The sequence below is a fragment of the Castor canadensis genome, chromosome 7 (assembly GCF_047511655.1).
Source record: "Castor canadensis chromosome 7, mCasCan1.hap1v2, whole genome shotgun sequence".
Classification (NCBI taxonomy): Eukaryota; Metazoa; Chordata; class Mammalia; order Rodentia; family Castoridae; genus Castor; species Castor canadensis.
The window spans coordinates 136,069,258-136,092,927 of NC_133392.1; the positions used below are offsets into that span (position 1 = coordinate 136,069,258).

The window sequence follows — 23,670 nt, forward strand, 5'->3', positions numbered from 1 at the left end:
TTCTCTCTTTCTTTTCCTCTCCCTCCCTCCTTTTCTTTCTCTTTTTTTACTTAGTTATTTTTTTAATAGGATCTTGAACTTTTTGCCTGGGCTGGTCTCAGACTGCAGTCCTCTTATGTATGCCTCCAGCATAGCTGGGATTATAGATAGGGACCACCACACATGACTTAATGGCTTGTTTGTTGAGATGGGGTCTTGTTAACTTTTTACCTGGGTTGACCTTGAACCCTGATCCTCCAGATCTCTGCCTCTTAAACAGCTGGGATTGTAGGTTACATCTTTTCCTACTACTGCATCCCCAGTGTGCAGCCCAAAACCTGGTATAATGTAGATGCAACAATATTTGTTGAATGAATAAATGAATTAGTCTATGATTGAACTGGAAGACCACAGGGCAGGGGGTCCAGGATTGGTACCACCAGGTAGAGATAGACATCTGCTGGCCCTTAGAGCTCAGGAGGCTACCCACTCCCACCTTTACCACCAGCTCCAAGGACAGACAAGGTCGGCAGAATTATTCTCACTTTATTTCTGGAGGAGTTTGATCAGATGCAATAACACTGATTCCAGGGTAGGGCAGGGTACCCCTGAAGAAACCAGTATCCTGTGGCCCAAGGTGCCCCTCCATTCCCAGACCTGAGTTCCCCCTCAGTTACAGTTAAATAGAGAGGAAGATCTCTCCAGGGAGCCTAGGGAGGAGGGTCTGCCTCCTGCACCTGCCCCCTCCACACAGAGGCATTGGAGCGCAAGCTATTTACAGTATTCACATCCACTGTACCCCACCAAACCAAGGCAAATACTACAATGGCCCTTCCCCGGGGTGTGGGGAGGCCAGAAAGGCTGTGAGTGTATGTGTGTGTATGGGGAGAAAGGGGTGTCCGTGCATGTGAGCACACAAATGCACTGAGGAGCAGGGTCTAGCTCCAGCCAAAGACACATCAGTCTATAAGGTGCAGATTGAAAACAACAGAGAGGACCCCACCCCTGGGGGGCCCAGGCCACTTCCATCTTTGTTCTATCTCTTTCTCCTCCAGACATCTGGGTAGATGATGAAGAGGAGCCCTTGTAGCCGCACCTGAATCCAAGGCAACTGCTTAAAGGACCTCTGGAGAAAAGGGGTGGGAAAACAGTCAGGGCAAAGCCTGCCTGGGGGTTGTCATAGAGAAGCAGGAGAGGGCCTGTGGCAGGGCTGGAAGAGGAGAAAGCAGGGCTGGGAGTCCAGGGAAGGCTGCTGGGAGGGATGCAGTTGGGTCCAAGAGTGAGGGGTCCCTACCTGTGACCTGCGGGGGCTGCACCACAGCTTTCTTGAGGAAGGCTTCTGCTTCAGAAAAGGGCAGGAGTGCCTCTGGTGTTCGGCCCAGACTCTTATCCCCAGAGGGTCCCTTGGGGGAGAAGCCATTCTCCTGGTGTGCTGGAAGAGGCTGGAGACCATTTACCAGGGACCCTGGCAGCTCCTTGCTTGGCAGGCTGTGGATGCATGGCCCATAGTTAGCACCTCATCTCCCAGTGAAGTCCAGGCCACTCCACAGCTCCAGTTTCAGGCGGCCTCCCGCCCAAAGCACTGGGGTTGGGAGATGGTACCTCCATTGTGGCTCCTGGGGTGCCAGCTCCTCTTTCTGCATAGTCTCCTTCTGAAGCCCTGAGGGTCGAGCCTCAACAGCTTTCCCAGAGTCTGTCACAAGTAAGGATGGCCAGCAGTCAGGGGCTGGTGAGAAGGGTGGGGCTGGAGGAAAGGGTAGTGAAGGGGATGGAGCTGAGAGGAACAGGGGCTTACCAGGGCTGGAATTGTTGGTCGTTGCCTCCTTTCCATCCTGCTTCTGCTTTGAAGAGGAAGAGCAGTCAGGCTCAAGGGCTATCTGAACTCACTTGACTGTGGTACTGGATTCTTCCTCCTCTCAGTCCAAACCCAAGTGGTCTCCCCCGCCAGCCTCCTTTCCTCATCCCGCCCCCATTCCCAAACTGGGAGTCCTGACCTTGGTTTCAGCAACTTCTGATTTCCGAGTCCTCTTCATTATCTCCTCCAGACGCTGTTTTGGAGGTCCCACATCAGTTAGGCCCATGCCTGGCCTAATCCTAAACCTCCCAAGCAGCTGGGCCCAGTCCTGGAGTTCAGTGCCCTCCCAGCTCACACCAGCCTTTTCCAGCTCAGGAACCAGAATCTGCCCCATCTCCTTGTCCCACCTTCTACAAACCCAAGACTGGGTTCACTGTCCAACTCCTAGTCCCATAGCTGGCGCTGGACCCGTCCATTTGTGTCTGGCCCGAACCCCACCCTGCACACCTTTTTGCGTTCTTGCCGCTCCTGCTCCTCCCGCTGGAAGTGCTTTTCCCGTTCTAGGCGCTGCCGTTCTGCTTCTTCCCGCGACCGGGCTTCCGCCTCCTCCTTCTGCCAAAGGCCGCCATGAGCTCTGGGCATCTGGCTCCAGCCCTCCCTCTGGGCCAGGGGCACATGCGCCCAGCCAAGGCCAGCCTGCCCACCCGCGGGAGCACCTGCTTCTGCAGCCTTTCCTGCTCCTCCTGCTCGGCCTGCGCCTTCTCTCGGGCTTCCTGCTCCTCCCGCCTCCGGGCCTCGGCCTCCCGCTCTGCCCGGGCTTCAGCCTCCCGGGCCAGCTGCTCCTCCCGCATTCGCCTGGCGAACAGAGGCAGGAAATTCAGGCACCCATCCACCCCTCTTCTCCAGCCTGCATCAAGGCCTCCCCAGTTCTTGAGGGCTCACTCACTTGTCCCTTTCGGCCTGCAGCCTCCGCTCCTGTTCCTCACGCTCCCGCTGCTCCCGGGCCTGGCGTCGCTTCTCAGCCAGGAGCCGAGTAGCTTCTTCTCGGTCTGTGGTGCCGGCCATGGGTTTGCTAGGGGTCACTGGGGGAGCAGGGACTGGGGGTGAGATCAGGACAGCTGTATCTGGAGGAGGATCTAGGGCCAGGAGTCAGCACACACTGGTCAGGTACCTCTACCACCACTGCGTACACCTGTGCATCCTGGACCTGTGGTGACTCATCACCCAGAATGGCTGTGTCCTGAGGCCTCTATCTGCTGTGGGCAGGAGCCCCCTCTTCTGGTCCCTCAACACCCACTCCCCAGATGGCCCACACCACCCCTCATCACATTTCCCACAGGGGCAAAGGTGGCTTCTCTGCCCACCCTGTCTTTATGCCCACCTGCAGGGGTCTCCACTGTGGGCTGCTCCTTCTGGGGCTGGGCTGGGGTGGGTGAGGGCACAGGTGAGGGTACTGGTGAGGCTGGAGCTGCTGGCTCCTTCTCGTCACTGGTCCTGCCCTTACTCTGGTTCTTGTCCTCAGGCCCTGCTGGGCTGGGGCTCTCCTTTGCTTCCTCCTTCCTCCGAACTCGCACCTTGGGTGATGCTGTGGTGCCTCGGGGGGATGGTGGTTTTGGAGGGAGCGTGTGCCCTGGCCCTGGGCTGGGGCAGGGAGAGGCAGGCCTGTGCCAGGATGTGGAGGGAGAGGATGGCCGGGCCTTGGACTTGGGGCTAAGAGAGAAGGGAAAGATTAGAACTGGAGGACACAGAACACTGTGCATGCACATACATACTGAGGGTGACACTTCCTCCCAAAAGCTAGCTCAGCATCTCCCACCCATTCGCGCTCACAAAACTGTATCATTTCCGTTTAGTGCGTATGTCCTACTTTGCGGTTACTTATTTATTTGTGAGAGTCTTTTATTAATGTCTGTCTTCCTAGTAACCTATCCACTTAATAAGAGCAAAAATTGGGCCTGGTTTAGTTCACCTAAGTGTCCTAAGCACCCAGAACACTACCTGGCAGGTCATTCATTCATTCATTCAGCAAGTATATATTGAGTGCTTGTCTGGTGTCAGGAAATGTTTTTAAGCGCTGAAGCATTTCTGTAGTCAAAACATGCAAGAGAAAGAAAAAGAGGAGGAGAAAGAGAAGGAGAAAAAAAAAGAAGAGGAGCAAGAAAAAAGAGAGGTAAAGAAGAGAGGGTGGGAATAGTGGTGTCCACATATAATCCCAGCACTAAGGAGGTCAGCCTGGGCTACATAGCAAGACCCTGGAGAGAAAGAGACAGAGAGAGAGAGAGAGAGAGAGAGAGAGAGACAGGGAGCGAGAGAGAAGGAGAGAGAAGAGATACCTGTCTACCTGCCTTCAGTGAACTTTCATCCTAGGGGGAGCCTAGGATGAGGTGTTTGAATGAGTGAATGAATGGATGAATGGATGAATGGATTAATGGACCCGAGAAGCGCAGGGCCCCGCCCACCTGAGCTCGGAGGCGGTGCCTGCTGAGAGGCGCGGGCGCACTGAAGGCAGCGATTGGCGCTTCTTGAGGCTGCGCTCCCGGGCCAGGGCGTTCTTTTCCTTCTCATTCTCCCGCTCCTTGTCCTTCTTGTCCTTCTTCTCCTTTTTCTGCACCTGGCAGAGAGGGTCGCGAGCGGGAAGGGGGGCAGAGGTCAGTGGCGCCTGAGTTCGGGGACTCGGGCTGCTTGTCCCCACCTGCGGGGCCACTCACCGGCGAGGCCTCTGGCCGGCGGCAGACCAAAGCGGGGCTGCCCCCAGCGCTGGGCTTGCGCCGCTCCCCGCGCTCCCCAGCGGGGGCGCAGCGGTGCACGCTTCGAGGGGCGCTGCAGGGCGTCAGGGGGCTGGCGGAGGCCGAGCGCGGGCACACAGGCACGGCTGCGGAGGGATGAGTGCGGTCGGGGTGTGGCCCGGCCGCGAGGCTGGCCCCTGCCCGGCCCCTCGTGGGGCGTCTCCCAGGGCCGCCGCCCCTACCCTGGTCCCGGCCGTTTCGGGGCAGTGTGACCGCGCTGCGACTTCGAGCCAGGAAAGAGAGGGTGGGCGTCATCAGACGGTCCACGATGCTGCTCTCCCACGCGCTCAGCTGCAGGCTGCGATCTGGGAGAAGAACACCAAGTGAAGCCGGTCACCGCAGGCACAGGCATAGAGGGAGACCAGGTATGGTCCCCACGCCAAGCCAAAGGATTCTCACCTAGGAGGACAGTTCTCCCCAATCACGCGGGGCCACACTTGTCCTCCTGGAAACCTGGCCCTCCACTGCAGATCCAGGCAACAAAATACTTCCAAGGGCAACATCCTGCATCACTTCGGGGGCCCTCCTACCACTCTCCCCGGGTGAAAGGGCTCTGAGCCGTGCGCATAAGGAGCCACACAGGATTGGTGGGAGCCGCAACTGTTTTCCTCTCCCCCTAGGTCCCTCTGTGGAACTCTGCCTCTCCTACTCTCAGAGCACTGGCCTGGGGGAGGCGTGATCCTTGGATTTGAAACATTGTGGGTCCTTGTGCTCCTCTGACCCAGCTTTCAGGAGTCTTATGCCAAGGAGAGACTGCTGGGGGCCTGGCTGCCCTAGGCCACCCTGCCCTGTCCCATCAGCTGCTGGGTTATTTTTAAGCCTCAGTCAGGTGGGGTTGGTGCAGCAGCTGATTTGGTTGCTAGGCTACAGAGCAACCAAATAAAAGCTAGAGAAACTTATAAATAACTCCTACCATGGTGCCTTCATATGTAAGCACCAGGGCATGGTGGGAACGCAGGGGCTGTGCCACCCTAGTTGGCCACAACTGTAGAACCAGCCAAGGCCATGGTTAGGGTTCTGAAGGCAGAGAGGACAGGGTAGTGTGGTCCTCCAAGGAGAAGTCAGAATACTGCTCCCTAGCACCTAGACCAGTCTGACACATGGGGGCAAGGCCACCTGTTTAAGGGTGGCCCAGGCCAGCTGGCTGTGGTTGGAAGTAAGGCTCCCTTGCCCATTCCACCCAGAGCCACTATCCCCAACTTGCTCTTGAGGTCCCTGCCAGGCTTTCTGTCCTCTGTGTCATTGTCCTTTGTCTCTGTTCTCCTCTACTGCAGCACTTAACTATCCTCACGGTCCAGATCCAAATGCCGGCTCCCCAGAAGGGCACAGAGCCTGGGGTGGGGTACAGTAGGGATGGGGACCTGGAGTATGTGAGGGTTGCAGGGGCTGGTGTTCTTGCTGCGATTTGGGAGGAGGCTTACTGGGAGCTACAAGGGGCTCTGGAGGGGGAGACTGAGCCTTCTCTTACTTCTACTGGGGGAGTTCCAGAGCGTGGCAGAGGACTTTGAGAGCCGCTTGTTGATTATAGAGTCCACGTGTTTGGGCAGGTTTACTGCCGACACGGAGCACCTGCTCCCACCTGGAGGGGAAAAGACACGGCATTAGGGCCGGGCCGGACAGGAGCCAGGGGGGGCACTGAGGCCTTCCATGCAGGATGCTCCAAGGGCTGGGGTGGGGGAGAGGGAGGAGTGGGCAGGCTAGGATGGGGAGGAGATCAACTTGGCCCTGGAAGAGGGAGAGTGAGAGGTAGGTGAACAGAGACAACCTGGATTGGGGGAGCCGACAGAGAAGGAGCAGAGGGAGGAGATGGTGTAAAACTAGAGAAACTACAGCCTTCTTGGCCAGACCAAAGGCAGCCATTCCCTAGGGCTGGGTGCTGCAACCCCTCCCCACAACCTCCCAGCATTGGCACTTGCTGACACTGCCCAGCCAAGGCGCTATGGATACAACACCCACATACTTGGGCAATGCAAAGATGTTCCTAAATAGAAGAACCCACACAGTCACAATCACTTGGACAAATCACATATTCATCCAGAAACACAAAGACAAAGACATGCAGACACAGGCATATACAGTGATAGATACTTATGCATGCACATGTGTGTGTAGACATGCACAGAGAAACACAAGTAACAAAAAATATGTAAGACCCCAGATGCACACAAGGCACAAACACATTGAAGCAACCTAACCATGATATTTATAACAGCTAACATTTGATAATGCTTACCATGGGCCAGGCACTGTGCTGGGCACCATACACATGTTACCTCACTTGATCCTCCAAACATCTACCTACAACCTCGGAGACAAGTAGTGTCATGATCCCCATTTCACAGATGAAGAAAGTGAGATGCTGAGAAGTCAAAAGTCATACCGCAAGTGCTGGAGCTGGAACCCAAGTCTGTCTGACTTAGGAGCCCTCACTGAGGTGTACAAGGCCACAAACACACCATCACAAACATATTAAGCTACACAATACAGATCCACGAGCACATACACCACAGGATATTCAGCTAGAAATATGGAATTTTGCCATTGCATAAAGATATCCAAACACAGTGGTACATACATGCCAGCAAAGAATAGGACTAAAATCCATGATGTGCCTACGTAAAGAAAACTCAGAGACAAAAATCTACCTTCCAGCACAGGGGTGACAGTTTTCTTTAAATATCCAGTGTCTGCAGGGCATTAAAGTCCTCTTTATGTGTCATCAACTAATAGTAATTGACAGGAGCAAAGAAGGCTACTCCTAAAATGGCAGAGGTTTGAAGAGCAAACCAAGTCGAGAGAATCCATCCCTGATTTGCTAGTGGAAGTCCTTGGGAAGGGACAATTTGGTTTACAGACCATTTCAGAAGACACAAGTCACATGAAGCAAGACACACCAGCTGCAGGGAGCAGCCAGCTCCTTATACATAAGTTGTTCCCTTCCTCCCCACCTCACCAGACCCCAGCCTCACCCACCCAACCAACAGCCTTCGGGCCCACTCACTGGTCTTATGTCCTGGGGAGCTGTGGTGCAGAGCCCCTGCCCAGGACCAGCGCTGTTGCCGGATTTCAGCCCATGTCTTCTTTACTGACCGCTGGATGGCTGCTTCATAGCGTTCCTGGGGGCAGGTGGGGAGAAGGGAGAGGTCTGGTTCAGAATCATCCATCATACCTGGGAGAGAGGCCTTCTTCCTCCTATGACAGTGCCTCTTCCCCTCCCTTCGCCCCCTCCCAAGCTTTCCTGACTCACTGCAGGTAACCAAGGTTACCAAAGTCCTTGCAGTGATTAAGGCCCATGTGTGATAGATTCCTTTCCACTGTTCTTGGAGAGCTTTCATTGTGTCTGAGTCATTTCCGGGATATATAAGTTGCTTCTTTGAGGCTGGGATGGGACTCTCCCTGCCTGGGGCTCCTAGGCAAGGCCATGTCTTCCTGCCATGAAGGGTTCTGACCTTGGGGCTATGTCTTCCCCTTAATCTGATGCTACCAGGCAAGGACAGGCCACCATTTCCTTCACTGCCTCACCAGTACTCAAGCCAGGGTTTTCACCCATAAGACAGAGCGAAGGCACAATCACACGGACATTTATCTGCATGCATAGGAAAAGACACATGGGTGCAGTCACAGTGTCTTGTAGTGGCACATATGGGAGCAAACACATCTGCAGTGCAGATGGCCAAACATTTTTATATAGGAACATAGTTGTAGATGTACACACATGGGACCACGTGGAGGCCCTGGATGCTGGTATGTGTACACACTTCACCAGTACACACACATGTAGGCACACATGTCTGCAGACCCCAGATTCATGAGGATCCAGTGAGGAGCAGCAGGAACCCACCTTATTCTTCTCCAGCTTCTGCCGCTGCCGTTCCTCCAGGGCTGCCCGGCGTTGCTCAGCTTTCAGCCGCTGTTCCTCGAGTCGCCGCCGGCGCTCCTGGAGCTGCTTCTCCCGAAGCACCTTGGCCTTTTCCTCCTTTTCCAGCCAAACTGCTTTCTTGGCCGCTGAAAAAGAGCCCCAAAATATATTAGGAATTTTGAGGCAGGCCTGGGCTGTATCTCATCCAAGTGGCTTCCCTGCTACTCCAGCCCTTGGGGGCCCCTTTCTTGCCTGCCTAAGCAGAACCTACACTTGCAGGCACCCCTTCACATTCAAGGGCTTCCTAAAGACAGGCCATGGGGGGAGGCCTCCTTCTTCCCCATGGCCTCACATCTCTCAGGGAAGAAGGAGAAGTGAGTTCTGCAGCTTGAGAGACCAAGTAGAACAAGTAGACTTGGGGGGTCTAGTGGACAGATTTGTACATATTGTGGTTAAAAGCATGAATTTAGGGTGAGAGAAGGCATCTGGTTCTGCATCTCAGCTCCTCCACTAGCTGTGCAGCTTAGGCAAGTGATTTCATCTCTCTGAGCTTCTGTTTCCTCCTCAAAATGGGCTGAGAGGATTAGATGAGCTTCTGCAGATGCTGGTCGTGCACAGCGCATGTGCAGTGTTCCAGCCAGGCCTGTGTTATTCATAGCATGCTGAAGGTGATGACAACAGTGTTTCCCCAACACTCACCCAGGTACTTGGCCCGCTCTTCTCGTCGTTCCTTTGCCAGCTTGTGTCTTTCTCCTGCCTTCTTTACATCTTAGCAGAGGGAACAAGAACAGGCAGGTCAAAAAGTCTTCCCCAAGGAGCAGCCAGTCTTAGTCCTTCCTCCAGCCTCACCCTCCTCCCCCATCTCCATCTCTAGGGTAAAAGGGATTCCCTCAGCTGAGTGGCACCACCCAGGGCCCAAGACTGGGGACAGTACACATACCTTGCTTAGTAGGAGGGCTGTCGGAGGCTGGCACTGCTGTTGGGGATGGCTGGCTGCTCCTTCGAGGAGGCCTGGCATCCCTTGGGCCTGTGGCTGGTGGGGTTGATCCCCTGCTCTTTGCTTCTAAGGAAGGGGATTCTTCCTGTGGGGGGACTGGCCTAGGCTCGACCTTCCCTAAGGGGCTCTCTGGTTCCGGTGGGAGCTGCTTAGGGCTACTGGCATTCTTCATGGCAGGAGGGGTATCTGGAGGAGTGTCAGGGACCAGGGCTGACATCGGTGGTGGCGGTGGCGGGGGAGAAGGGTCACCTTCTGGAGAAGGTCTTGGCTCTGTGGGGATCCTGGCTACCACAGCTGAAAGATCAAGAGGGGAAGAAGGTCAGATTGCACATGTGTGCCATTAGTTCAACATACAGCTATATGAACTTATTAATTCATTCACACATGCTCTTTCCATGTGCTGGGCTAATGATGGTAAGAAGATAGCCAGAATTGCTGCATCTTTGGAGCTTGTCCTGTAGCAGGGCAGTCAGACCAATAGCAGCAGAGAGGAAGTACCATGTCTGGGATAGCACAGCAGAGATGATTAACCTGCATGAGGGAGCTTCCTGAAGAAGTACCAGCAAAGCTGAGATCCAGAGGATGAGCTGGGATTGGTTCTGACAGTGAAGAATGTGTGCAAGGGGCAGAAGGGAGCAGGGTATGGTGGAAAAATGGAGAAAAAGTTTGTACCACCAAATGGTAACAGTTGGTTTCTACGTCTGCCTCCCCCCAACCCCCACCTTTCTGCTCTATCTCTGGTCACAGTGCCCAACCCAAGGCCTGGTTCACAGGGGTGCCAGTACTGGACACATGGGGCTGAGCAAGGAGGATATAAGCATGGCATAAGTGGGATGCCCATGTGTGGGTAGCCAGCTATGTCTATTTTGTAATCTTTTTTGTTCTGGTGGTGATGCTAGGTTTTGAACTTGGGGCCTTGTGCTTGCTAGGCAGGGGTTTTACTTCTTGAGGCATGTTACTAGGCTTTTTGCTTTTGTTATTTTTGGAATAGAATTTTGCATTTTTGTCAGGTCAGCCTAGACTGTGATCCTCCTATTTTTTTAAATTTTATTTTATTGTTTTTACACTTACTTACATGTGTATACATTATTTGGGCCACCTCCCCATCTCCCCCATGATCTTCCTATTTTATGCTTCCCATTGTAGTTGGGATCACAGGCATGTGTTACCATACCCACCTATTGGTTGAGCTGTCTTACTAACTTTTTTGCCTGGACTGGCCTTGAATGGTGATCCTCAGATCTCTGCCTCCTGAGTAGCTGGAATTATAGACATGAACCACTATGTCTTGCCTACTTTATAAATCCCCCTCCAAATTTATTTATTTATTTATTTATTTTTGTGGTACTGGGGTTTTAACTAAGGGCCTCATGCTTGCTAGGTACTATACCACTTGAGTACTCTGTGAGCCCCTCAAATTTCTTAAGACTTAACGATTCTAGGAACCCTATAAAAGATGCTGAAGTGCCAGGCAAGAAAGGCACACTGTTTGGTAAACACACATACATGTGTGCTATAGGGCAGCTTTCAGTTAGCTGAGGGCACAATTCTGATTTCACCACCCCAAGACAGGAAGGGAAGGAAACTGTTCGACAGCTCTTAGCCTCTATTTTTGCATCTGTAAAATGGGCGTAATGAACCCAATCAAGCAGGGATGACAGTACAGGGCTTGTCACAATTCATACGTCAACACTTTCCTCCCTTTCCCTGTGGGTCCTGAGGTACCTCTAGCTCTCCCAAACAGAATCTTCTGCATGTTGAATGCTGGTGCCATTGGCTGCTAAGCTCTGGGCACTGAGGGCATCAGTGAGGATACTGCCACTGACCTGACTTAGGGAGCAGGCAGTGTCCGTGGGGAACATTTTTCGCTCTTCCTGGAGGCCTCTGCTATACCAGGTTCCCTGTTCTGGGAACTCTGGCCCTCTCAGGATGTGGTAAGCTACTTATCCCTAGAGGGTGACAACATATATGCAGGGAGGGACCTCCCCAAGGATGCATTTTTGGGATTCTAGATGCCTTCTTCAGGGAGGTGGGAGTCCAATGGTTGGTTTGGGTTCTGGAACCATGTGAATATGAATTCTGAATTCTCCACCAACCATGTTACCTTGGGCCCACTTCAGACCTGCTCTGTGCCACAGTTCCTGTCCTACAGAGTATGAAGATCACCTACCTCACAGTAGTGTGACAAGTGTTAGTTAGTTACAACAACAATCACTGACATTTGTATTGTTGCCAGGAGCTTCTCATGTGCAAAGTGTTTTACACATACTAGTGTTAATCCTCACTGACTGCACTATAAACATCTCTTTCAGACAGATGGGGAGGGGAAAGCACAGCAAAGTTAGGTAGTGTACTTTGAGGTCACTCAGCTGTAAGTGAAGAAGCCTAGAGTTGAACCCAGCATCATCAGCAAAGCCCATCCCTTGCCCATGTGTCCTCCTGCACCTGGGTAAGGCAGTATGAGGCATGAGGTGTTAGGCAATGACACCACCTTAGGCTCATTCCTTCCCCCTCCAGGTTCCTGGGCTCCATGAAGAGCCCCAGCTGAGGGCCTGTTTCCCCAGTGGCCCCGCAACTCTGCCAGCCCCAGACTCCATGACAGTCCACCCAGCTCTTCCCATGCCAGCTGGAGACAGTTGCCTGGCCGCTGCCAATTTCCCAGCCAGCTGCAAACTCCTTAACTAACTCCACTGGGCAACAAAACTCATGGCACCACTCAGTGAGTACTTGTTACTCATTAGCTAGGGGATGCATCCTGAACTTCACAACTCCCAACAGACAGACAAGGCAACCAAGGCTCACCCCACTAGGTGATTTCCCCAGGGTCATAAAACCAGTACATGGCAGAGTCAGGATTTGAATCTACAACTGTGTGTGCCAAAGCCTGGATGTATAAGTTCTAAGCTTAAAGGCTAAGAGTGAGGCCTGGGTAGTGCCCTTCTCCAAGAACCTTTTCGTGTCACAGGTGTCGCAAGGAAAACTACTAGGCAGTGTCTGTCTACACCTAGGCAAATCACACCCACTAGGCAAGATAGTGAGTCCCCAAGAAGGGCCCAACCAGCCGTGTGAAGGGAGGCCTGGGAGGACCTAGGCCTCCTAGTGGGGAGATGCAGTCAAGCAGGCTATATAGTTGGACAAGTCTGAGTGGAAATCCTGGTTCTATATACCCTGAGCAAGCCCTTGAACCTGTATGAGCCTATGTTTCCTCACTGAGTTGTTAGTACAGATGGTGAGTGAAGATGTCTCTAGCCCCTGACAGGGACTCATTAAACAGGGCCTGTCCCAAAGAATATGTCTATTTCTCCCCACCTCTGATAAAGGGCCCACTTGGTTAGGTCTTCACCCCACTGCTCTATGACCTGCTCGTCTCAAGGTCACCAGTGATCTGCTGCTAAATTCAGTAGCCAGTTATCTGTCCTTGTCTTACTTGACCTGTCAGCTGTACTGACTCACTTGACTCTTTGGTGTTTCTTGAAACACTCGCCTCACTGGCTTTGGAGATGACACTGGATTTTCTTTCTACCTTGCTGGCTATGACTTCTGTCTTCTCTGCTGGCCCCTCCCTAACTTCTGCCCATGCTGCTGTGCATCCAGGGCTGTCAGGAGCATACCTCTTCTGTCCCCACGCTCGCCCTGGGTGATCTCATTTAGACTCATGGCTTTAAATACCATCCCTCTGCTGACGACAACCAAATTTGTCTTTCCAGCCCAGACCCTCCCTGGAGGGCCAGTTTCACTCTTACAACTCCCTACTTGACACCCTTGGATGTCTCATAGGTGCCCCAAATTTAACACATCCAATTCTGGACTCCTGATCTTCCCCCAAAACCTCTTCCTCTCCCAGTTTCCCAGTTTTCAGCTCACTGAATGATAACACTGTCCTTCCACTTTCTTCCTTAGAGTCATTTCAGGCTCCTTTCTTTTTTTTTTTTTTTTTGCAGTACTGGGGCTTGAACTCTGGGCCTTCACCTTGAGCCACTCCACCAGCCCTATTTTTGTGAAGGGTTTTTCAAGATAGGGTCTCTCAATCTATTTGTCTGGGCTGGCTTCAAACCTCAATCCTCCTGATTGCTGCCTCCTGAGTAGCTAGAATTACAGTCGTGAGCCATTGACACCCGCTCAGACTCCTTTCTTACCTTAAACTCCATATCTAATCTCTCAGGAAATTCTTTTGGCTTTATCATCAAAACACATCCCAAATCCAATCACTTTTCACTTTTTCTACCTCCATCACCTTGATTAAGCTACTATCATTCTTCACAAAAACTCTCTGTTCCCACTCTCTGCTCCCCTTTAGTTTTTTCTGAATACTGTAGCCAGAGTGATTCTGTTTAAAAATAAGTCAGAGTCAGGCACCAGTGGCTTACACTTGTAATCCTAGATACTTGGGAGGTTGAGATTGGGAGGCTTGAGGTTCAAAGCCAGCCTAGGCAAAGAGTTCATGAGACCCCCATTTCCAAAATAATCAGAGCAAAATGCACTGGAGGTGTGACTCAAGCAGAAGAGTGCCTGTTTTGCAAGTGCAAAGCCTTGAGTTCCAATCCCAGTTCCACCAAAAAAAAAGTCAGATCATGTCATTCCACTGACAAAATCCTCCAGACTTCCCATCTTGAGGGCAGGAAAGCCCAAAGTGGTCCCAATGGCCTATGAGACTCTAAAAGCTCTTCCTTCCCTCTCCAGCCTACTGCCTCTTCGACCTCACTCATCTCTTCTCCGTCTGCCCTGCTCAGTCCCTCCAGCCTGTTCCTTTAGCCCTCCTACCTTGCTATGAAGCTGCATTTCTCTGCTTGCCCCCAGATTCTGCTGGCCTCATTCCCTCACCTTCTTCAGGTCTTTATCCAGTGTCACTTCTCAATGAAGCCTTCCCTGACTCCTCATTTTAAACTACAAACTGCAATTGCAGTCTCCCTCTCCTTTCCAACTGTATATTTTTTTTCCTATACCATTTTTCTCCATAAGCATTAACCCTATGTTTTTGATTGGTTGGTTTCTTTTTTAGAGACAGGTCTTAATATGTTCCTAGACTGGTCTCTATCTCCTGAGCATTAGCCATCCTCCTGCCTCAGCCTCTCAAATAGCTGGGACTACAGGCATGCACCACGGCATCAGGCTTACTATTCTCATTTTAACACTGTTTCCCACTGCTAAACTATAATCTCCCTGGGGGCCCCATTTTTTAAAATCTATTTTATTAATTAATTCTATTTCTAGGGCCAACAGAGCCTGGCATGTAGGTGCTCTATAAACATTCAGGGAGTGGAGAAATAACTGCATTGTCACCTTTCCTACAGGGACAGGGACAGCTGCAAAATCCTGCAGTGCTGCACCAGTTCCCACCCTGTTCTTCACTGAGCAGCCAGAGAAAGCTTTCCTAAATTCAGGCCTGATCACTTGAAACCTCTCGATGGCTTCCCAGTACCCTGAAGACAATGGCAAACTTCTTGAATCCAATCTACAAGTCTGGCATAGTCTGAAGTTCTTGTCTCCCTCCAGTATACATCTTAAATCTCTCCTACTACCTTGCTCCACACTTCTGCCTGAACTCTAGCCATAGTGACCTTTTTAAAAGTCCAGTAACTATCCAAACTCCTTCCTGCCACAGGGCCTTTGTACATGTTCTTCCCCTTCTTTTTCTTAGTGAACTCCTCCTTACCCTTCAGATCCTAGTTTTAGTCCTCATTTCCTCAGGGAGACATTCCCTGGCTTCTCTGATCAGCAGAAATTCCTTCATGATATACAACTGGCTTCATGTGCTTTTGTTTGGAGCACTGTCACTGTTACAATTTTAAACTTCCTTGTGTGGTTCTTTCTTTATAGCCAACCTCCTCTTAGACTGTGAGGAAGCCCTGTAAGGGCTGGGTCATGTCTGCTTTGCTCACCGCTGCATCACCAGCAGCTACCACGATGCCAAGTCCATGGAGACAGTAAAAAAAAAATGCTGTTGAATAAGAATAAAGTGCTATGCCATGAGGCTAAACTCACCTAAAGCAGGTACATCTGAAGGGAAATTTTTACACTAATAGAGAGATCTGTGTGGTGACTTTTTGCAAAGGGATAATAAACACTTGATGGGCAGCAAAATAAGTCCCTCTCAGTAGAGTCTGGGCAGCTTCCTGGGTGGAAGCACTCAGGTAGGAGTCAGCTAAAGTAATACTGAGTGTTTACTCCAGCAGCCAAACGAGACAAACTTCTCAAGAGGTAACCAGGATGTTTGGAACTCCTCTTGTGACCTGGCAGACTACTGACTGTGAACACAAAATTCCCTCAGAATTTTGCCAGCCTTGGTGAGGTGTCCAGGACAGTGTTATCTGGAACAATATTGGTTGATTATCTATACAACATGGTTGATCCCTTTCTGATAACTTCATTTTCAATCATCAGATGTGATCCTCTGGCTACTTAATTTCATCTTATGCCAGATTGTGAGGTTCTGGCCACTGTCAGTTTTAGTTTGCTAAATTGAATATCCACCAGAAGCACTTGCTGAGAATAGATAAGAGACAGATAGTTTGTATTTATTTCTTGGCACAAAGAGCACTAGCAGGGCATAGGTGTAGGAGCTGATTGCCTGATGGGGTCAAAAAGTCCTGGCTTCTCAAGAACCCCAAAAGGTACTGTACCTGGGGACTGTAACAGAGAGCCTATCACATGTTTCTTCATTCCCCGCCAGCCTGAAGCTGGCAGTTCCTTTTTCTATCTCCCTCCTCCCACCCCAGTGACTCCTGCCAGGCCAAACAGTCCTTCACAGCACAGTACTGATAACTCAGTCTTGCTTGTGTCTGCCTGCTCTATCAGTGCAGAAGTTCACTGGGAGGAAAGACTGGGTCTTACTGACCTGCTCATACTGACCTGCCTGGCCCACAGTAGGAACTCTCTGTCTGTTCAGTGAACACCTGGAGAGATGGACAGGTAGACAGATGGAGGTACATGAAAAGCTGCCTAGTCAGTGCATAGTTAGATCCCCAAGGTGCTCCAAGGCCTAAATGTCTCTTTAAACCCTAAATGTGAACATATCAGAGCCCTGTGTGTCCCCTGCCAGCTCCTAAACCCAGGAAGGAAAACAAACTACTTTTACTGAAACCCTATCACAGACCAGTCACTTTCTCTTTATCTCATTTAATTCTTTTGGCTACCCTAAAGGGAAAGTACTATGGATGACCCCCCTTTCACAGGCGAGAAATCTGTTACTCAGACAGGTTGAGATAGTTTTTGAACCCCGAGTTGCCTGATGACAAAAATCCTATGTCATGCTATTTCTGGAAGGCATCACATCATCCCTCCCTGAGGCTTCTGCCTGTTCTCTAAAGAAGGAAATGATTTGGTGGTTCCCCCGGGGAGGTCCCCCTACAAAAGCAAAGGGTGCAGGTGGGGCAAGCAGGCCTGAGCTCAGAGCACAAGAATGCAAGGAAGGCAGGTTCCTGCCCAGGCTGGCCACCAGGAGGCAGGAAGTGAGGTTCCAGGATAGGGGTGGGAGGAGGCTCACCTCCAGCACAGAGCAAGGGTGTGCCAGGTGAGAATTGGGGAGAGACAGGAGGACACAGATAGCACCAGCACCATGAGACAGTAGACAGAACAGACAGATGAAGACCTCTTGCAAGAGCCAGGTGCTCTTGCAGGAGCTTCTAAGGCAACAACACTAACCAGATAAAGACAGGGAAGCAGGCACAGGGCAAAGACAGATATGCACACACATCAGAGAGAAAGAGATGTCAGACAATGAAGATTGGGCCCAGACAATAACAAGAGACATGAAACATTCTTTTGTGTCTCCCTGTCTCTCTCTCTCTCTCTCTCTCACACACACAGGAAACAGAACTACTGGGATTCAGAGCTACACACACACACACACACACACACACACACACACACACACACACGGAGAAGCCATGCACCTCCACTGAAACACAGGTGGTCTCAGAAACACACACAAGTACAGACACTCAATGTCCCTGTATATTTATCCAATTGTGTCCAGGTCACTTCTGTCCTCACTCTTTGGGGTATTTCTTTACTTGGATCCAGGGAAAGTTCAATTAACAACAGTGACAGCTAAGGCTTGTGCCAGGTCCAGCTAAATACTTTAAACTTATTAGTTCATTCAATCTTTGCCACAATCCTATGAGATAGATATTATTACCCCCACTTTACAAATCAGGAAAGAGATTCAGAGAGATTAAGACACTTGCTTAAGCCACTTGCTGGTGGCTCATGCCTGTAATCCTAGCTACTCAAGGCAGACATCAGGAGGATCACTGTTCAAAGCCAGCTGGGGCAAATAGTTTGTAAGACCCTATCTCGAAAATACCCGTCATTAAAAGGGCTGATGGAGTAGCTCAAGGTGAAGGCCCTGAGTTCAAGCCCCAGTACTGCAAAAAGAAAAAAAAAAAAAAAAAAAAAAGACACTAGCTTAAGCCACACAGCCAGTAAGTGGTCATGGTATGGATTGGACAGATTCAGGGTGACTGTGTCTACTGCATTCAGTCTCCTACCCAATGAAGCAGCCTTCTGAAGAGACCTGAGCTGGGGGGTGGGGGATGGGTAGGAAGGACATAGCCTGGGGGATGCCTCACTGCTGGGCTGAGACAGAGGACTCTTTGGGGACAGCCTTACTTGTGGCCTGAATAAGCTAAGCAGATCTCTGAGGGAGTGCACTGGGAGGGGGCAACCTGCCCCAGCAATGGGCCTGCAGGTTCCTTAAGGCCAGACCCCTGAGGCCAGGTCATCACTTCTGTGGCTGGTAAAACTGGGAGTCCTACTAAGCCTGCAGATCTGAAGGAGCTCCCTGGCCCGGCAGGCGGCCATTGTTCCTGGCCTCCAATCAGGAGCACCCACTTCCTGTTATTTTAGGCGGCAGGAAATGACCCCATCCCGCAGCCTGAGCTCCACCATGTCCCTCCCTAAGCCCCAGCTGATCAGCCCAGGCTGGGGCCCAGATGCTGAGGGCAAAGGCCAGCCCCTGGTGAAGGCCTGAGGATGGCCCACTAGCCACACTGTCACCACCACCTGGGTCCAGGACCTCTTTATGGTCCAACTTGTCAGACTCCAACCTGATAGGATTCATATAGGGAACCTATGTCTTGGGTGGTTCTACCTCTGCCCAACAAAGAAAAGATTAAGGGGTCTCCAAGACCAAGATGCTCATAGAAGACGAGTTATGGAAAAGAGGCAAGTCAGACCCTGGCACTGACTGGTTTGGTCATGATAATTCAGTATAAGGTCAGACTCTATAATCAGACTTGAGTTCAAATTCTGCCTTTGCCAGTTCCTAGCTGTGTGACTTTAGGCACCTCTCTGGGCCTCATTCGTAAAATGGAGATAATACTAGGCCCTATTCATGGGATTGTCATGAAGAACAAATGAGACAATGCTCATGACACACTGAGCATTGTGCTTGGCACAGTTAAGGCCCTTAAATAGGAGTGGGAGACAAAAAATGAAAGATAGCTTGGTTCACCAGTGAGTCTATGCCTAGCACACACCTTTTCCTCTTGAAACTGATGAGGAACACTAATGGGGGAGGGGAGACAACAATGCTGTGCTCCCTACCCCTTGCCAGGCTCTCTGCTCCCTTCAGGGTAGAGATGCAGTTGAGAGGTAAAGAAGGAAATACTGGAGACTGTGCCCTGGGGTACCAGGCAGAGCTACCACCAACCAACAAAACTGCATTATCTGAGCCTCCTGGCCCAAGACCCAGCAGGGACCCAAGGACAGGGTTTCCAACTGCTTATGGCCTCACTTCCAGGTTCAGTCAGACTTTGAGACCTGCTCTGACAGCCCTCAAGTGCCACCACTCTAGCTTGCTTCAGTCTCTTGCTCCTTCCCGCATCCCTGTCCCACCAACAGCAGGTGCCCATCCTTGGAAGGAGGAGGGCTAAGCTGGCCTAGCACCCTCCCTCCTCATTTAAACATGCATGCATGAACATTTTGGGCTCATCAGAGGCCTCATTACTCAGGGGAGAGTCAGGGGGAGGTACCAGCCAGGCTGGCTACTGGACGTACACCTGTGGCTCATTGTGCCAGTCTCACAAACTTCTGTTCACCCTTTCAGGTCCACCTGAAAGGTCTCCTCCTCCATGAAGCCTTCCACAAGCAGAGCCTACACACTACCCACTGCATCATTACTACACCTGGCTTTCCTCCTGACAAATGTCCCTGTAGTGAGCACATCTGTTTCCTGCACAGGTCAAGGAGCTCCCTGAGGGTAGGGACTCTGACTCACTTCTCTTCTGTCAGCACCCAGTTGGCACATAGCAGGGCATCCACACAGTGTGTGCACCCACCTACAGGGGCCCATCTTCCCCAGATATAGCTGTGCTCAGGCCTGTTGAGAACTCTCCTCCCATAGCAATCTGTCCTATTTACTTCCTGAAGTTCTAATTCATCACATCTCCTCCTTAGGCCTCTGAAGGAATTAGAAATAGTATCAACAAAATCCAAAACATTTATTGAGCACTAACTTGTAGTTATTGAGCATTAACTTGTAGTAGGCCAGGGCCTACAATGAGAGTTTTATGTATTCACCCCATTTAATGGTCCTAATGTTACTGTGAGATCATTTCCAGCATTATTTTCATTTTATAGATGGGAAAACAGCGTTTAGGTGAAGTGACTTATCTGAGGTCATGCACTAGTAAGTTATGAAGTGGAACTTAAACGGATTCCAGAGTCTACACTCTAAACAAACTGCTTCCCAATCTCTACCCCAGCCTCCCCCATATTTCATACCTCCCTCCTGGCACCAGTTCCAATAAGCCTAACCACAATAATGGTAATAGCCCTTTATTGTGGGTGTCTGGTGTCTGTGTGCCAGGTTCCCTCAGGTTCATCATCTCTAGCCCTCACATCAACCCTACAAGGATGATAACACCACCCCCATTTTCCAGGGGCAGAAACTGTGGCTCCAGGAGGTAGTCACTTGCTCCCTTCCAGGAGCTAATAAACGGCTAATTGGGATTTCCATCTAGGTCTTCTAATACTAATGTGGGTTGCCACACTTGACCCCTCTACCTCATGCTACCTGCTGTTAATGCTGGGTGTGCAAATACACAAAAGGAACCCAAGGAGGGCAACAATCATGTCACATGCACCCACAGGCTCAGATCCATGCCTCAAACTCTTCCAGGGTCCTGCTGTGGGTATGTATGTTTACTCCCAGAAAGTCCTTGCCTTACAAGGGACTCCCTCACTGTCAACTTCTCTCTATCCAAGGACAAGTTACCCTCCTGATCTAGGTGCTCATGTAACTCCACTGGAACCGTGTGTATTAGGAGTCTTTCCAACCCAGGACTCTATATGGAGTCCCCACCCTCACCTGGGCCCCCTGTACAGCCAAGCATCTCATCTGTGCCCTCATACTCAGTCCAGGCCTCCCAGCCAAGTGTCCTAACTATAACCTAGCCACTGATCAGGCCCCCATGTACACACCAGTGCCAGGGACACTCACGTGCAGAGGACCAGTAAGCAGATGGATGGACCAGGCTGGGCCTCTCTAGGTGTCGCCTCTCGGGCTCAGTAAAGCCAAGACAGACCCAGACATTCTTGTTTGTAGTACACATACAGACCTCCAGAACCCCACCAGTGATGGTAGCCTCCCCTCCATGTCCTCCCAGCTCCCACACCCACACAGTCCCCTCCAAGAACCCACACTGGCATGGGGAGGAGCCCACCCACAGTGGAGCCAGCCCTACCTTGTCTTGGGCTCTCTGCACCCACAGACACTGTTTCATCCTGGGCCCACACCCCAGGGGTTAGGGAGGTGACAGGATTAGGCTCAGTACTCCATGAAGGTGTGGGGATGGGGCCACCTCCCCCCTGAGTCAGTGGGAACAGAAATTGGGTCCTCAGTAATCATGCTCATCCCTCCCCTTCCAGGAAGAAAGAGAAAGAGCCCTCCCTCCAACACAAGGCCCAACCAGAAACGTGTCCCCACCCCCTCATCAGCTGCTCCCAGATCGAATGGGATTTGCAGAAGTCCTGGGCACTGGTGGTTGGTGGGGTGAGGGGTGGAGAGGGGAGCTTTGGCGGTCTGGGGGCTGGAGAGTGAGTGAGCGAGCGTGCGTACGTGCGTGCGCGTGTGTGTGTGTGTGTGTGTGTGTGTGTGTACGTGCGTGCGTGTGTGTGTGTGTGTGTGTGTGTGTGATGTGATGTGGCAGGTCGTGAGTGCCGGCCTTGAGTCTTCACCTCATTTTACAGTGAGACTCAGGCCCACAAACACTGGGCAGGGCAGGCAGGACAAGAAGATCTACTTCTGTCTCCCTTCTCTCCAAATCGGGCTGGGTGGGCTCAGGAGGCGGCCTAGCTGCAGGGGAGGCGGCCCACTCCCCAGCTCCCGCCCTCGCCCCAAACAATGCCGCCTCCCCCTCCCCCTCGCCTTCATCCGGCGGGTTACTTGGCAGCCTGCGCTAGAGACCTCCTCCTCCTCCTCCTCTCCCCTCCCCTCCCAGCCGGCCCGCAACAGCAACAGGCCCTTTGCGCGGCAGCTGGACGGATGGGGTGGGGGCGAGGTCTGGGCCAGGGCCTGGGCGTGGGGACACTAGGGCCTAAGGCTTCGGTATGCAGGGCTCCAGGCCTGAGAGGCTAAACTTCCATCACACACATTCAGGCTAGGGTCACACGTGCCCACGCGGGAAGGGGAGAAAAGACAGAAACCCCAGCTCAGTAAAAGAGGATTTTTAGGGATTGGGGCGGATCGGGAATGGGGATGGGGGCGGAGACGCCGAGATGGCCCTGGGTTGTGGCAGAAGAGTCACCCCAACAACTGGGCAGCCGGGTCCCCGCGGATCCCGCCGCGCGGTGCGTCCCAGCGCCGAGTGGGGGAGGGGGCAGCTGTCAGAAGATGAGTCTGTGGCCCCGAGCCGCGGCCGCCGCCGCAGCCTTTATTTTTAAACTTCCAAGTGGTCAGAGGGCGCGGCGGCGGGGGAGGGGTCCCCGCCCAGCAGCCAGCCTCATCCTCGGCCTCCCCGGCCCCTGGACCTCGCTCCCACCTCGCCCCTGCAGGGTTCGCAGCATACCTTGGGGTGCGCCCGGACCCGGCTCCGCATGCGGGCTGCTCTCCATGGCTGCGTCGTCACTGGGGGGCTTAGAGTGGAGGGAGGTCTCAGCGGCGGCGGCGGCCGCGGCCCGAGGCCAAGATAGGGGTCCCGCGACGCATCACGCTCAGCCCGCAGAGCAGACAACGACTGGGAGGCAGCAGCGCCCCCGGAAAGTCGAGGCTGGGGGCCTGCGAGGCTCGGAGTTGCCAGCCGCCCAGTGTCTGTCTGTCCGCTCCGGCGGCAATCCTTTTCCCTGCCCGGCGCCGGCCCAGTCCCGGCCGCGGCCCAACCCTATTGTACCGCCCGGGCTGGGCCTGGCCTCGCTGCTGGCACATACCAAGTGCGACGCGGGGAGGGCCGCCCCCGCAGCGCCCCGTGACCCGGCCACCGCTGGCCCGCCCCGCACGTCCCACCTCCGCCCTGGGGAGCGGCTCTTGGAGTCTCCCGATGCCCCCTCTACGGCCACGACGGAGGGGACACTGAGGCTCCGGGAGGACACCTTCCGAGATGTCTCCCCCTGCGGCCGCACGTTGGTACGCGCCGCGCGCGAGAAGACTATGTAGGGAGCTCTCGAGTGACTCACCCGCCACTGGGACTGGGGGAGTGGGGAGCGGGATTGGGAGTCCCCAATCCCACCCTCGAATCTGACCCAGCAACTTCAAGTCTAAATTCTCTCCCAAACGCGCCTCAAAGAAAATCGGCTCGGGGGAGACGTCAGGAGGCATGGATAGTCACAAGGACCCTCCAAGGGCTAAGCTTTCTCTGGTGATGGCTGGGAAGGCCGCCCTTCCTCCAGCATCTTAAACTGGTGTCTTACCAGCTCCTCTGGGGTAATTACAGCCCAGCATGGCTACTTTACCCAGGTCTCTAATCTGCTGAGTCCCTCCCGGCTCCACACTGGGTGGTCCTGGTCCTGAACCTCCTCTGCCCCTATCAGAAGACGCCCCCCCCAACTCCCCCGAAGGATTTTTTCCTCTGTGACCTGTCGAGGAGAGGATGGTGACCCTCTCTTGCCTCCCCTCCTCCAAAGTAGCCCTGCTTCCCAGCTCTCAGGAGTGTGCTCCCCCATTCCTGTCGGTTGGTGCCAGCTGAGGTGAGGCCCTGGAGCCAAGCCAGGTCCAGCCTGGGGCAGAGGGGCACCTTGCTGGGAAGGTGGATCGATGGTGGTGGTGGTGGTGCAGTGACTGACTGGAGAGAGGAAGGAGGAGTGGCAGCTGGGCTCT

The 23,670-nt window shown here is 52.7% G+C and overlaps 1 protein-coding gene across 9 annotated transcripts; it reads right to left on the reverse strand.

Moving 5' to 3' along the window:
- Positions 1 to 507: 507 nt before the first annotated feature.
- Map7d1 (MAP7 domain containing 1) lies at positions 508 to 22,887 on the reverse strand. 9 transcript variants are annotated; one of them, XM_074080571.1, is made up of 18 exons: positions 22,427 to 22,887; positions 9,360 to 9,710; positions 9,119 to 9,187; positions 8,402 to 8,565; positions 7,562 to 7,676; positions 6,029 to 6,139; positions 4,743 to 4,865; positions 4,483 to 4,646; positions 4,234 to 4,385; positions 3,156 to 3,484; positions 2,721 to 2,898; positions 2,491 to 2,629; positions 2,282 to 2,383; positions 1,974 to 2,027; positions 1,775 to 1,820; positions 1,582 to 1,672; positions 1,274 to 1,467; positions 508 to 1,105 (listed from the first exon to the last, which is right to left on the reverse strand). In XM_074080571.1, the coding sequence occupies exons 1-18, from the start codon at positions 22,470 to 22,472 to the stop codon at positions 1,095 to 1,097; spliced, it is 2,439 nt and encodes an 812-aa protein (XP_073936672.1). In that variant the 5' UTR covers positions 22,473 to 22,887; the 3' UTR covers positions 508 to 1,094. The 9 variants fall into 9 exon arrangements, with proteins under 9 accessions (XP_073936672.1, XP_073936674.1, XP_073936671.1 ...); XM_074080573.1 differs by having other exon boundaries at positions 2,282 to 2,386; positions 2,721 to 2,856; positions 22,427 to 22,886; XM_074080570.1 differs by having other exon boundaries at positions 2,282 to 2,386; positions 22,427 to 22,875.
- Between the last annotated feature and the right edge of the window lie 783 nt (positions 22,888 to 23,670).